Source organism: Vidua macroura, chromosome 11, assembly GCF_024509145.1.
Source record: "Vidua macroura isolate BioBank_ID:100142 chromosome 11, ASM2450914v1, whole genome shotgun sequence".
In the NCBI taxonomy this organism is placed as follows: Eukaryota; Metazoa; Chordata; class Aves; order Passeriformes; family Viduidae; genus Vidua; species Vidua macroura.
Window position 1 is genome coordinate 79,832 of NC_071581.1, and position 15,190 is coordinate 95,021.

At 46.0% G+C, this 15,190-nt stretch overlaps 1 protein-coding gene across 1 annotated transcript in view; it reads right to left on the reverse strand.

Annotated features, from left to right (window-relative positions):
• Positions 1-11,709: 11,709 nt before the first annotated feature.
• Positions 11,710-15,190, reverse strand: part of LOC128812974 (hydrocephalus-inducing protein homolog) — a 70,686-nt gene continuing 67,205 nt past the window's right edge. Inside the window, exons 63-66 of the mRNA XM_053987704.1 lie at positions 14,690-14,850; positions 14,084-14,184; positions 12,887-13,544; positions 11,710-12,100 (exon numbers count right to left, since the gene is read on the reverse strand). Coding sequence (XP_053843679.1) covers positions 11,938-12,100; positions 12,887-13,544; positions 14,084-14,184; positions 14,690-14,850 — 1,083 coding nt within the window. The 3' untranslated portion in view covers positions 11,710-11,937. The remainder of the gene's footprint in view (positions 12,101-12,886; positions 13,545-14,083; positions 14,185-14,689; positions 14,851-15,190) is intronic.

The following is a 15,190-nucleotide window of genomic DNA, read 5'->3' on the forward strand; positions in this document are numbered from 1 at the left end:
TTTATTTTTCTAGTAGTTACAAATTCAATTAGAAAATCATAGTGATGTATATGTTCTGGCTGCTTTAATGCATAGTCAAGGCAGTTTTTAACACATTGAGTTCCAAAACATTGGTTTTTTTTACAGTCTATTGTCACTGAATTCTGTCTAGTGCCAAAAAGAAATCTGAAAGAAATTATGTTGAAATGATGTATATTATGAAACATGTTCAGAACACCTATTTAAGCTGTTGTGATGCCCTATAGTCCACAACGTCTCTTATCAATAGGAAAATTGGTTTTGTGTCTTTTCCCGCCTGTATCCCTGTGTAGAATGTATTATAAAGATATTTCCAAAGGAATCTCCAAGAGTACAGGATGCTAGATTTATTTGTTTGGGCTTTTTAAAAATGAAAGAGACCTCCATTTCCTAAGGTTGAATTGCATGAAGATAATAGTATTATTTTATTTATCTTAGCCAGGGGCTTTCTCTTGCTGGTGAAGCTCTGTATGAATCATAGCAGCAACGAAGCAATTCTCTGATCATAGGCACTAAAAAGAGCTATACAGTTCCCTTCAGCAGATGCAGTTTAGAGTTCCTTGCCGTCATCAGAAGTAATGAAAATGTCTTGCATTTTAAACCAAAGAGGAAAAGAAAGGAAAGCACTCACAGAGGATTTGGCAAAGCCAATATATGGCCCTTTGCTGCTTTACCATTTGGCTTGTTTGGAGATTGTGCTCAGATAATTCAGTGATGAGTACAACAGAAATTAAATAAATCATAGCTGATCACAAAACAATACAACTTAGGAAACTTGAAATGCATTGGGAAGTATTTACATCATGGTGATGACAGTTACCACATAGAGACCAAAATAAGCCCTTTTAACAAAACTTCATTTATATCCTTGTTCCTCAAGCCCTACTATCCATTTATTTGGCCGATGTAGTAGAATGTAAAAATACTGTTCAATATCTTCTATTGTTTATACATTCCAACACTTCTGTTGTGTTTTCTAATAGCTCTGAGTACTTTTCATTTTGCAAAAAATATACATTATTTTGGTAGTAACATTGAAGTTCTGTGTTTCCTTTCGCTACTCAACTGAAGAAATGTAGGAAAAAAAAGGTCAGAAAAAATTGCACAGGTGGATAGCAGATCACAGGGAGCAAAGTTACAGGAGATGAGTACATTACTACTGCCACTGCTTAAGAGCCTCTCTCACAAAAAGCAGACTGGCTACATTGTCCCAGCTCCATCATTTCAACTCTCCATGACTCGTTTCCTGCTTTGTAAAGCTGAGTTGAGCCATTTTTACTTAATATGAATAACAACTAGTAATACACATTTACAGTTCTCTGCACCAGCACTGGGTACCCCTAGAAATTTTTAGGGTATTGCAATGCCATCCCTGAATTTAAACAGATTCCAGATATTATTTGTAGCTTATTCTTTAAGGTAGTTTGTAGCAAAAGTAAAAAATTATTGCACACGTTGAATTTCCCTTTGTAAGTGCAATGGTCAGTAAGTGGACTGTTATGTGTATGGGATGCACACGATGATTTAAGTACTGCTTCATTCTGTGTGACTCCAGGCTTTGAGAAAGAGTAATCCCACTTGGCATTTTGACTCAATTTGCTCTCAGTAATTATGGATCCAGAGTAACTTGTTAGAGGCTTGTGAAAAAATGTCTCTGAAGTGTACAGTGTACAGAAGGATGAGAATTCAGTGAATAATTCAATGAATACTAAGAATAAGTTTGAAAAGCATATCCACTTATCCTAGTGGCTATGTCCAATTGTTATCCACTGTTACAGTACAGTGCACAATATCACCAGGAAAATTGAATGCCGTCTTCAGACCGATCTATTAGCACATTTTATTTCTGATCAAAGTCACTTTCTACAAATTACCGAGCTGTTCTGCCTTTTTGAGGCTCTTATTTTTTTCTTGTTAAGTATTTACATGTATAATACAGGTGGCTCCTGAATCTGCTCAAGGAAACCAAAATGAGCTTTTAGTCTTCTAAGCTGAGGTCTGTTTTGCCTGTTCTGAAGCTGCAGTCCAAGAGCAGTAACAGAAAGATTGCTGCTCTGGGAGCAGGGATGCTTCTAGCTTGAATTTAAACCTGAAGGCATTGTACCGATTTACAGCTCTTACAAGAGCAGTGTCACTGCACAGAATTTCCATAGGCATTGCAACACAAAGAACTCTCTTTCCCCCACAGGCTCTTGATGCAGCTTTTTGTACCACCCTGGTTGTGCCCTCTGTGGTGGGCCTTCTGCAGAAAAGAAAAGGATACTCTTTAGCATTACTGTGTTTTCTGTGGAGTGTTTTATCATGGTCTATTAATATTCTCTTTTCCTCAATTCCATAGCTACTTACTGCTTTCTAACTCATTGATTTTAATAAACCAACCTAGCATGCTGCTGTATTCTCTTCTAGTCTCCCTGTATTTTTCCTACTCTCCCTATGGAGGAAAAAAATTACCCGTAAAACCAAACATAAACACCAATTATTCGGAGATTGGGTTCCTCTGCGAACTCTTAAGATGCTAATGGAATTGTTCATTACATAGCTTCTAGGTTACATCTCACTTGGGCTGGTAGAAACAGGGATTTTCACTGAATAAATGCATTTGAGTTTGCAGGCAAGGTTCAGAACCTGTATTCTGTTTTACTGCAATAGAGTTATTTTTCTTCACAGTGGCTGGTGTGATGCCATGTTTGGGATTTACAACTTCAAGGGTGCTGATAACACAGCAGTGTTTTTGCTCTTGCTGAGCAGAGTTTACACAGTGTCAAGGCCTTTTCTGCTTCTCCCACCACCCCAGCAGCAAGGAGGTGCACGGGGAGCTGGGAGAGGACACAGCTGGGACACCCCACCAGATGGAAGGTGAATCCTGTTCCACAAGGCATCTTGCTGAGCAAGCAATGCTGGGGGAAAGAGAGAGGAAAGGGGGACATTTGGAGTTATGGCTGAGGCCCTACTTTCCTGGAAATGGCCAAACATCTGCCTGCCTAGGAAGCAGGGAATAAATTCATTGTTTTGCTTTGCTTGCACATAAAGCTTTGCCTCACTAATCTGTCTTTATCTGCATCCACAAGTTTTCTCAGTGTTGTCCTTCTGACTCTCTGCCCCACCCCACTGCAGAGGAGAGATGAGAAAGTACATGGGGTTTATCTGCCTGTCAGAGTTAACCCACAGCAAAACCAAAACCACATCTCTCTTATTTTTATACTGATTTTAATAAGTAAACTCATAAGTTAGGAAATGGGCCCAAAAAATCTTAATGCCACGTTCACCTAGAGAAATAGTTCCTTATTTTGTAGTTAAGCATACTAGTGAAGTTCTTTGGGTAAGCTTATACTATTGATAATGGCACAGTACTAAATATTTATAATAAAACTAGGATAAATGTTCCAGTTTTATGACTTTGGGAAGGCTGAGAGAATTAGGATTATTCAGTCCGGAGAAGAGAAGCTTCAGGGCTACCTAACTGGATCTTTCCAGTACCTGAAGGAGCTCCAACAAAGATGGAGAGAGACTGTTAGCAAGGGCCTGGAGTGACAAGACAAGGGGGAATGGCTTCATACTGACCGAGAGTAGATTTAGAATTCATACCAGGAATAAATCCTGTGAATGTGAGGCCCTGGCACAGGTTCCCCAGAGAAGCTGTGGCTGCCCCACCCTGGGAGTTTCCGAGGTCAGGTTGGACGGGGATTGGAGCATCCTGGGATACTGGAAGATGTCTCTGCCCATGGCAGGGGGTTGGAATGAGGTAACCTTCAAAGCCCCTTCCAACCCAAACCATTCTACGATTCTGTGATTCTATGTACTTATTCCATCTGTAGCTGTAGTTCACCGTACTGGAAGATAATGGAAAAAAAGGCATTGTAGTCCGAAATTGGACCATTTCCTGACAGCAGTGTAACTACACAAGAGGACTGACTGTGCCATTCTGTTTCTTCTCTCACCCCAGTGTGGGCTCACTGCCCACTGCACGGTGCCAATTCACACCCCAAGGCGAGGTATTTCTATTTTCTGCTCTTGTTTGTGCAAAGTAGGGAGCTGGGGGGTAAGCCACAAGAGGCTGGCTCTCTGACCATCAAAACTTCACCCCATTTTTAGCAAACAAAGGCATCAGCATTCACTGGCTAAAAGCTACCTGGTTCTCTTATTAACTGGTATTCTGCCTTTGATTGGTTAAATGATTCTTTAGCTTCCCATGTTAATTAGTCTCATGCTCAGTCTTTCTCTTTTCAGATAGTGGGTTTCTTGGGTCGGTGGCTGTGAGTTGGTGGTTGCAATATTCCCTTGGCTGAATTGCCTTTTACCCAGCTGGAGCTGATTTTTAGCATGGTTGCTGAGTTGACTTTGTTAGTTTCCTCCTTATCTTGGGAGTTCTTCAAAGTGTCCTTGTGGCCTGTAAATTCTGCATTCTCTGTGGCTGCTATCAGAATCACGTTCTTCTTCCCAAGCTTGGCTAACCTCCCCCAGCTCTGAGGTCATTGAAGCCTGTTAAGCTCTAGACTTAAAGCAATTCTACCAACAAGTAATTTATGTTTCTAACACCTGGACATTATTTAGGGCCTTGGAAGAAGTATTAGAATAATTTCAGATGTGCTTTTCATCAATAATCAGCTAAATGTTAGATAAAGGTGATTTCTGGAGACAAAATTAATGTAAAAGCTGCATAGCAAGCCTTCCAGGCTGCAACCAAGAAAAAAGATTCTTCAGTGCTCCAGTCTTTTGAGAAGTCAGATGTGGTCCAATAAACTCCAGGGTTTGTCAGTGTGTTTGGAAATTCTGAGTGCAAAAGGTCAAGAGATGAGAGCCTGTAGAGCATTCTCAGACTTCTTTCATTGTGGCAAACACATCTTGTTGTACAGGGGCAGCACTCTTATTCTTCTCCCTCTAGAAATTGTGCAGATGGATTAGAATATTGCTAAGTTGTGAATTAGACAAGTGATCAGAGAAGGTATTTAAATTTGAATGGTAGAACTTGGCCACATAAGACTTTGAAGTCCCAGTTAAGGGGTGAAAATGAGGACTACTTACTGCCACAATGCCCTGGCACTGCCTGATTGTGATCTCTGTGTCTTTCAAGAGTTTCTGTCTTTTTGAGACATCAGTAAAGGCCTTTAAAGTCCTCATGAAATGATCTTCCTCTACGGAAGTTTAGATCACACCTGCTATCTCCCTGTATGACATAACACACTTGGGTACCCATGTAAACTATCATTTGCTTGATCTTTTTTATCCAGTGTAAGAAAACCTGCAAGAAAACTTGGGCACTCTGGGTAAATCTTTTTTTTCTTTCAGGGTAAAATGGAAGGGCCACAACTACTTCCTGAGCATGCAGTTTGATTTCCTCTTACTTTGAGGTAATTCTCTATCTAGCTGGTTAATTTATCAGATGATTTAAATTAAAGTTGGAAACCATTTTAGATGAGAATTTGGAATTCAGCAAGAGCGTCTTTGTAAAATCACAGTACAAGTGCTGGCATTTGAAGTCTTTGAAGAAATAATTCAAAATGCAGTTTATATATACAGCCAAAAATAAAAGTTAGGAAGAAGTAACATGGGATGTGAAGTCAGGACAAAGGAAACTGAGGTTTGGTATGGGTATTGGTATTTTGCACTATAAAAAGAGATATTTTTTTCCCCCACATAAGAAAAAGATATAGAAACCTTCTGGCTTCATATTTTAATCATGAGCTAAGCAATGTCCTTTCATGGCAGGTAGCAAGCCAGCATCTCTCTTTAAACATGGAGATGCTGACTAGTATTTGGAATCTCAGCTAGAGAAGGGGGATTGTGTTACTAAATCAGCTCCAAATACCAACACTATCTTGGTTGAGCTGCAGCATCAGAATTATTTTTGCTGAATGTCACCCAAGTTTCCCCAGAGACCTTGAAATCAGTGGGATTATGAAGCATGTGTCGTCCAAAAAGGAATTTCTGCACTAAGAGGCTGGATCTCTAATCACCTTGAAGGCACCCCCTTAGGAGGAGGACGGAAGAGGCTTATACTACTTTCAAACCTTTAATTCAAGGGTTTAGTTTCTTCAGTTTAGAAAAGTTAAATTTACCGTTGGGTTAATCAAGTTAAAAGAGAAGCAATTATTAGCTAGAAGAAGCTAAACAGTGCTCCAGAAAGTGAACATTGCAGGTCATTTCTCTTATTTTAACAAGGTAGTGGTGGCAGGGGCGTTGAACCTTCTCTATTTTGAGAGAGAAGCATGGGTAGGAACATGAAGAAAGGAAAACAAAAGGCAGTGCCCTACAAACACCCCTAAAGAAAAGAATCTGGTATCAGCTCATGGGAAGCAAGCGCATCAAAAAAGAAAATCCATGTGAAGCTGTTCAAAAAGGTTTGTGAGCTACTTTTGAAAGTGTGTGCCCTATCCAAATGAAACATTCCTTTAGGACAGGAAAGAGATCTTTGAAGTGTTCAGTGGTCTGAGGTACTGTGGGTAGAAGGATTTCTGAGAGAAAGAGGGCATGATTTATATTTAGAAGGTTGACCTACCCCAGCCTAGGCCTCAGATACAGGCCTTGGTGAGGCCTTGAAGCCTCTGACGCAGTTGGAAATTCAGTCTGTAGCGCAGTTAGAAATTATGTTAAGGTAATCACAGTGTAATTGAGCTTTCTGGGTGTGAAGCAGTATAGGTCTGCAGTGTGAAACTTTAACCACCTTAAGACAAAGACAAACAATGTTTGCTTGCCAATGAGATTGTACTCACAATTGTAAACTAGATTGAAGTGTATATAAACTGCCATCTTACAAACAATAAAGGGAGAATGTACGTTTCACCACATTGGTGCGGATCTGCGTTTGTCCTGTCCAGCCTCCCGGAATTGATGAGTTCAACTGTGGGCGAGAAGTATCAGGGACACAGAACGCACTTCCTCCAGTCATGCTCCAGCTTCAGGGCTATGGAGACTGAGGCCTGCAGGAGACTTCAAAAGCTCTACAGAAACAACTGAACAGCACAACCATCAGACTGCTCCCTGGATGAGCAGGCAGACATGAACCAGGCCTCCTCAGATAAACACAGAGCCAAGTCCTGCCGAGTTTTAGAGGGAGCTGTCAAGAATTCTATCAAAGATTCTCATGGACACGTACAGTGATCATATCCCCTGCTGCTGGCAAGCAACATCAGAAAGGGAACAACTGAAGTTACAAGGGAGGAGGTAACCTTAAATCATTAGAACAAGAGAAAATTGAGAATTTAATTGGGAAACTGTGGCACAAACCCACCAGTGTCATAACCAGTGACAGCATATTACCCTGTGTGAGGAGCCAATTTACTTGTGATTTATCTCAACCCTGGTTGTCAGAGGCACATGGGGAAGGGGCTGCAGAGGTGCCCCGTCCAGGAGGCATGAGGAGAGGACGGAGGAAAGCCCTGTCTCTGGGGAGACTTTGCCTGGCAGCCGGTTCATGTGTCACACGGGACAGGCTGTCAGCAGGGGAACCCCGAAGGCACTGTACCCCAGAGACACCCTGCAAGCCATGGCAAAAGGTCTCTGCCGATGGACTGCAGCAGGACATTGGACTGGGCCAGTGCACTCCTGTCAGCAGGCAGACTTTGGGAGGAGACAGAGCCATAAAAATAACTGCAACACAAGCCATGGGGTTTTTATGAAACTTGCTTTTTGAGTGGGGGGGGTGGGGGGGTGGGTGGGGCTTTGGAGACTCTGCGTTTTGCTTTTGGGGGGGGGGGGGCTTTGAGACTTGCTTTTTGAATCTGGGGGCCTTCTGTGTCTTGTTTCTGCTTTGACTCCAGCCTGCTGAGGCCCTCACTGGATCTTGCTTGCCCTCACATCTGTCCTGTCTCCCTGCATCCCTGACTGACGTCCTGCCTGCTTCGTCTCTGTGTCCCTGAGCCACCTGTGTCCAGCCCTCCCCACCTCCAAGCCAGGCCTCTGCCTCTCTCTCCCACCAATTCCTTTCCCATTTTTCTTCCTCTTGCTCTGTCTTTTCTAGCCATCTTTAGTAGAGTAACTCTTCTTTGTTTTTTTCCTTACCAATAAATGTTTGTCTCAGTTGACTTAATTTCGTTCCTGACCGTCTAATTCTAAAAGAGCTGCTCGCAGTTTCCCTCAGTGTAAGGCGACACCCCCCTCATACAATATTGGCATTGCAAGAGCAGGTTCCTGCCAGGCTCTGATTGTTCTGCTCAAACACCTCAGCCAGGAGCTGGGAACAGAGAGATTCCTCCATCAGGAAAAAGCCATTTTGAGAGGGTTAGTCCAGTCTAGTGGCAGTGTAACTTTATCCTGAACACGAGTGCAAGGAGCTCACACTGCGCTCTGCCCCCAGAAAAGGCTCCTGCGGAGTTTTCTGCGTTGGAAGAGCCTCTGCTCTCTCTGCAGCAGACAATGCCATCGTGCGGCAGTTCCTGCTTCCTCGGCTGACCCATCCAGGCTAAAAACTGCTGCTTCTATCCCGGAGTTAATAAGCAGACACCTCTGTCCTGCTGAAGTGTTTCCATAGCATGAGGACACCCCTTAGCAGGATACAGGCAGGCCCCAACTGGAGATCTTTCTCCAATTTCCAACAGCAGTATTTAAAGGAAAAGCCATTTCTGGGGAAGTGTTCACCAAGGGTAAACCAAGCCCCTGGGGAAGCTTGGTTTCCCAGGGAAACTCATGACCGGTGGTCTGGGTCACCCTTTGGGACTCAGCAGAGGCTGAAGGGTTCCAGTGGCAGCAGCTTGAGGTGGGATGTGTGACCAAGACTATGTGCCACAGTAGCAGATGTCCTGCTCCCTCCTCAATCCCGTAGCAGTCTTCAGTTCTCCAGAGTATGTATCACCACATCTCATGTAAAACTAAGATTAAATAGACTGCAGACAAGCAGCTGGAGCTGCCAAAGGGTGCAGAGAGGATTTGTCTTGTTCTGTAGAGAAACCCAGGTGCTGACTTCTCTGGCCCGTGTAGTAGAGGGTCATCTTCCCTCATTCCCTCAGAGGGACGCCAGTGGCTATTTCTTCTTAATATAATAAATAGGCACATGCACACTGGGAAGGTCATGGTGTTCCAGCACCAACACTGAGCCAACCAGAACAAATCCAAACAGTCCAAACAACACCACATAGAACCAATACCTTTCACTCTTTAACCTAACAACCTTTTGGCTTCAGCAAAATATCACCTCATCTTTCACAATCCACCCTTTCCTTTTATTATCCTTTTTTTTGCTGAAGCCCTTGATTTAATTACCCTGTTTGGTCAGCACAAACTGGCTCCTTTTGTGACGTAGTTATAAATAAGATTAATCAGTTTTTTATTAGGTCAGTGTTAAATTCAGTCTATTATAAAGTTCCTGATTTGTCAGTTCACGTTGCTGTCCATAGTTCTGCTCCAACTCAAGTACAGTAAGTTGTAGATACACTTGTGTGCAGTGCCTCCCATCAGCAGTTCCATCCCTGCTTGCTCGGATGATGCAAACCTCAGAGCGTAACTGCAGCATCAAAGATTACCTTCTGTGTTACCCATACCTGCTTCCTATTCTTTCTTCTAGTTCTGTGCACTAGAACAGCACACTGCAAGGATGTAGAGGTGAAGCACAGAAGCTGCGATCCTCCATCCAGCAATTTCCAGAGTCTTAGAACATCATTTCCTATTCCTCTTTTGTCAAGGTCTGGTTTGATTTGTATTCCCACTGCTCAACACCCGAGGGATTGCAGCCCACACTGCAGCAGAAGTCTCTCTGGTGGCGAATACAGAGGTCAGTCCAGTTTTGCCCTTGACCGTTCACTAATAAATCATCTTTTGAAGATTAAAGGGTCACTTCCCCGTACCACTGTTGCAGGATGCAACATCCCGGGGTCTGGGTTCAGATTAGGGGCTCTGATCTATGTTAGCTAGCCGAGTTTTGTGTAACCCCGCGCACACCCCATGTTTCCCCCTCCCCATGGTGGTTCACTCCAGGCTGCCTGCTATTGGAGCTTCCCCCCGTCACTCCTGCAACCACTTCCCGTCCCGTCCAGAGAGTTCCCTGCCAGTCACCCTGATCCCGCAACCCCGTTTGCCCCGGAACCCGGGGTCCGCCCCAGTCCCATCCCTGTTGGTTGCTGTGGTCCACGTCATTGCCACAGCGTTTGTCTCTATTGGGCGGGAGGGCCCCGGTTCCCCTTGACCTGCCCCAAATAATACCCCGCGCCGCCGGATCCTCGGCGCCGTTTTCTTCCATGCGGGCGCTAGGAGCGGACCGCGCTTCCACCTAGGAGCCCTGCGGCAACAATAAACAGCTTCAGCCTCCCGCACGGAAGAGCTGGTCATTCCTCGCCTCCTCGCCGGTTCCCTAGCACCCGGTTACAGCGAGCGGCCAGCCCACCCTCCCGGTGCACAGAAGCCGTGCCCGGGAACAAGCGGCGACCCCGGCCACACCAAGGAGCAGCGCCATAGCCAGGCTCTCAGAGGCTGCGTGCGGCCGGGGAAAGCAATGCACCGCCACATACCACTGTCCAAGTTTGGGGAGGAGCTTCCACTGGTCCTTTGAGAAGCGTGAGACCGCTCTTTTTCTGCACTCCTGGAAACTGTTTCAGCTGTTAAAAGTAGCTGAAAGAGACCTTCCCATGCTGCTGTATCATCTTTCCAGGATTTTATTAGACCCCAATCTCCTGTTTTTACCTGGTGCATGTGAAAGTCTAGATGTGTGGGGTAACAACCCTTTTCATCTAAGATCCGTGAAAGAAAGTGCAATTGCCTGCAAATAATTTCTGAGCTATAAGTCATTAGTTTCAGCCACTGGTAACCTCTCCTTCCTTCCCATATAAGGTAACCCAAACCACATTCCATAGGGAGAAACTCCTCTGTCCTTTCTTGGAGCAGTTCTGATCCATAATAATGCTAATCTGGTTTCAATCATTCACTTGGTAATATGGTTCTTAAGAATAGCTTTCATTCTCTCCACACATCCAGAGCTTTGAGGGTGCCACGGGGTATGAAATCTCCAATTTATGTCTAATGCAACACATACAGAATGTTACATTTTTGAAGTAAAGTGTGTTCCCTTATCTGAGTCTATTCTTTCAATTAGCCCATATCTGGAAATGGTTTGTTTTAATAGCATCTTAGCCACTTTGGAGATAGTTGCAGTTGAGATAGGAAAGGCTTCTACCCAGTGGGTGAGGTGATCAACTGTTCCAAGAAGATATTTCCATCTCTGTATTTTGGGGAACTCAGTGTAATCTATTTGCATGTTTTGAAAGGGTCTAAGGGCTAGGGCTCTTCCCTCACTAGGGTGCTTTCTCATCACTTTATTTATCTTTTAACAAATTGAGCATTGCTCAGTCAGTGTTTGGCTACTGTATAGACTCCCTCACAGCAAAAAGTTCTTAAGAATTGATCACACTGAGTGCTTGAGCTCACCAGTGTATTCCTTGGTGTAGCTTAATTAAAATTTCTCTAGCAATTGCTTTATTCATTATCTGCCTCCCTTCCCTGCCCAGCTGTGACCAGAACTACAGCAAAGGGGAAGTGCCTACAGCCGAGGAAAGGCTGTGGTTTGGTATCTGGTTCTGTTTGTTGCTGCTGCCAGTGGTGGTGTTTATTTGCCTTGTTACACATGCTAGTAAAAAACTGCTACTCCGTTTCCCATATCATTGCCTGAAAGCCCCTTAATTTCAGTTATAATAATTTGGAGGGAAGAGGGTCTACATTCTCCATTCCAGAGAGGTCCCACAGATACCTGTCTTTGCAACCAAGACAATCTGACAATTAACGATTTATTGCCAATTGTTTAATTAACAATTAACGAACAATTGATTAACAACTAACAATTAGTTAATTAACTTAGGTAACTAAAAGGTAAGTGAGAGGTCTTCACTGGAGCTTGGAAGGGTAGCTGCAGAGGTCTCCGGTGAAGGGTGGGAGACCATCAGCAGCAGAAGAGATGATGTTGCCGGCTCCTGCCGGATGCTCCAGCTGACACAGATGCTGTCACTCAGGTGGTAGTTTCCCGTGCACCTGCTTCTTGGGTGTCTGGCCTTGCTCTGTCTGCTGTAACACAGACTCTTCAGGTTTACCAAGACTCTTCTCCTCCCGGGCTGTGCCTTTCAAAATCACCCGCACCCTCTTCTGAGTTGGCTTCAGGTTAGGAATCCTAGGAAGAAGGGGACTGGTATTAGCCTGACGAACATTCCCAGCCAGCCGCTTTTCTGTCTCCTTGCAGAGCACACAGTGTTGCATCCTCTCTCTGTGCAAGCAGTGAGCAGCAGATTGAACAACTGCACTCGCTGCATGGAGGCTGCAGAGGTGCAAGGACAGGAACATGACCAGTTAAGTGCCTGGGGACCAACTACAGCACACGAGGTTCCATGTAGAGAAGCAGGCCTTGCTTGTCCCAAAGGAAGCAGAGCTAGGGACTGGCTGGTCCCCAGATCTCTCGTTCCAGATTTTGCAACCCTCCAGGTGCTTAATGTTTCATACAGTGTCTTTTCCCAGTGTCTCCCTACCAAGGCCAGATGATGATCTTTTCGTGCTCATGTGGGTGTTTCTGCTGCCTTCTCTGGGGCTGCCTGGCTCCAGGCCCACCTCCCCATCCCAGTCAGAGGGACTGATGGGAGGGTGTTAGGGGACGAACCAGGCTGTGCTTGGTGATGCCCAGCAATAGGACGAGAGGCAATGGGCAGAACCTGATCAGGAAATTCCACCTGAACCTGAGGAAGAACTTCTTGCCTGTGCAGGTGCCAGCTTGACCAGAGAGGGTGTGGAGTGTCCCTCACTGGAATCATTCCAGAGCCCTCTGGACACAACCCTGTGCTCTGGGATGACTCCACCTGAGCAGGGAAGTGGGACCAGTTGACCTACTGTGGTCCCTTCCACCCTGTCCCACCCTGTGATTCAGTGATACTCATCAGTAGCATGAGTTGGCAAAGATGTTTCCCACCTGCACAGCACGGTGGCCTTAAACTTCCCCACACACTTTGGGGAGAACTGCGCATGAAAGGTCTGCTTCTGGCCAGGAGCAAGGACGCCACAGGAGGGGTTGATGGAGAACAGTGGCACGTCATGGGTGAAATCTGGGAAGATTTCCAGGGAGGAACTGACAGGCTGCAGAGAGACATGCTTTTGCTTTGAGCGGTGTTTCTTCTTGGAAGGATCTGGCTGCTTGGGCTGCTGCTGCTGCTCGGAATCCTGCTGCTGCTGCTGCTCGGAATCCTGCTGCTGCTCGGAATCCTGCTGCTGCTGCTGCTCGGAATCCTGCTGCTGCTGCTGCTGCTGCTCGGAATCCCGCTGCTGCTGCTGCTGCTGCTCGGAATCCCGCTGCTGCTGCTGCTCGGAATCCCGCTGCTGCTGCTCCAATTCCTGCAGCAGCTGCAGCCTCAGTTCCTGCATCTCCTTATTCTGCCGCTGCCACTGCCACATCCAGTCCCAGCGCCACTGCCGGTCTCGCCGCTGCTGCCGCAATCTGGCTAACCGCAGCCTCCTGTCAGGCCGCCGCTGCCGCACTTTAGGAACTATCTTAGGAGGATGTTCCAGGTCCCACCAGTAACTAAGCAGCAGCTTTCTGCGATGCTTTACAGTTTCATCGGAGAGGAACCGACCTGCAGGAAGAGGACACCTCTCAAAGACTTATGCTCCAGCAACTCTGCCTCCTGCTGCACGTAGATGGGAGAGCTGGGATGCACTTGGAGCAGCTCTGGCCAAGAACTTTATTCCAGCAGGAAATAGGGCGTCTGGAGCAGAGTCTCTGCCTGCAGCACACACTCCTGTGCCAAAGCTTTTAGACAGTGAGAGTTGCTTTTAGACAGTAACTTTGCATTTGCCCTGGAGTGAGGAACTGCACACAGACAGTGGCTGCAGGGCAGGTCACTTGTTAACACAACTGTTTTTCCCAGTCTCAGACTTCTCAAAGAGATGACCTGATATCCCCCTTCCCAGTCCTGACCCAGCACGTGGCTCTCCCCAGATCCTGGGTCAGTCCTTTGCAGAGCAGAAGTGGCAGAGCAAGAACAGAAAAGGCTGAAAGGCAGAGAGGGACAAGGAGAAAACTCTGCAGCTGCAGCTGGGAAGATGCTGATGAAAGTGGACGTGTGGACAAGGATGAAAAAGCAATTCATGTTTTGGGGTGAAATGCCCTTACGCATCAGAGTGAATGAGAATGGCTTGTTCACTGGTTCTCTATCTGCGGCATAATCCCAGGAGTACTCCAGGGCTTCCTTCCCTGCGTTGTGAATTTTGAAACTGAAAAGCAAAAAGGAGGAATAAAAAAAAAAGGTCCAATAAATATAAAGCAAATAGTACAGTAACACTGTCTGAGGGACTCCTGGTACCACTTTCTGCTGAGGAGCATCTTCTTCCCCAGGCAACCCTGCCACGCTCAGACTGCTGTCCTGGGTGGCCCAAAACAGTATTTCCAAGTCTGGATGTTTAAGAGGAAAGGGCCAACATGGTGCCCAGGACACCGAAGCTAAGGGGCTTGCTCTGGACTTTAGGCCTTGGTTTGACTGCAAACTTATTCTTGAGCAGATGAGGACAGGTGACACGCAGTGAAAGCAAACCCATGGCTGTTCTCAGCAGAAAGGTATGGCAGCATTGAACCTCTCCTGAGCACCATCTCCTGCTTGGCTTTGCGTGCACATAAATGGGCCTGTGCTGCTTTGGGCTGGGGCAGAGTTCTGGGAAGCAGGCCAGCCCTGGGCAAAGGCAGCTCCTGCTCGCAGGGCCCTGCCTGGCCTCCAGCACTCACGTGGTTGTCCTTGTCTGGGAGGGCTGGGTATCCTTGAACTGAACCACCATCGTCTTCAGCTTCAACTGCTTGTGGGCAGCAACGGCACTGAGGTACACCTCGGCCTCCTGGCTGCTCTCCTCCACCACAGTGTGAGCCGGTTCTGGGTCTATCTCGACCACCTGCAAACAGAGAAGGGAGGAATCACTGAGCAGAGCCCAGAAGGTCTGGCTGAGAAGGGGATCTTCTGGCCTCCAAGATCAGCCTCATAGAGGGACTAGAAAGGACCATTCACTTTTACTTCCCTGGAAAGATGACAAAATTGGGACTGCTCTGCTTACAGTACTTGTTTCTACCCAGTGATCAAAGCAGTCACTACCACAGCTGCTAATATCCCCATGGAGACTACAGCTGGTTTCCAGTCCCTGTACTTCAACCTTGTAGAGGGACTGACTCTTTTCCTGGTCCCCTATAAATCCAGCAGGTCTCAAAATTTGGTTTAAGTTCCCCTGCTGGAGCTCT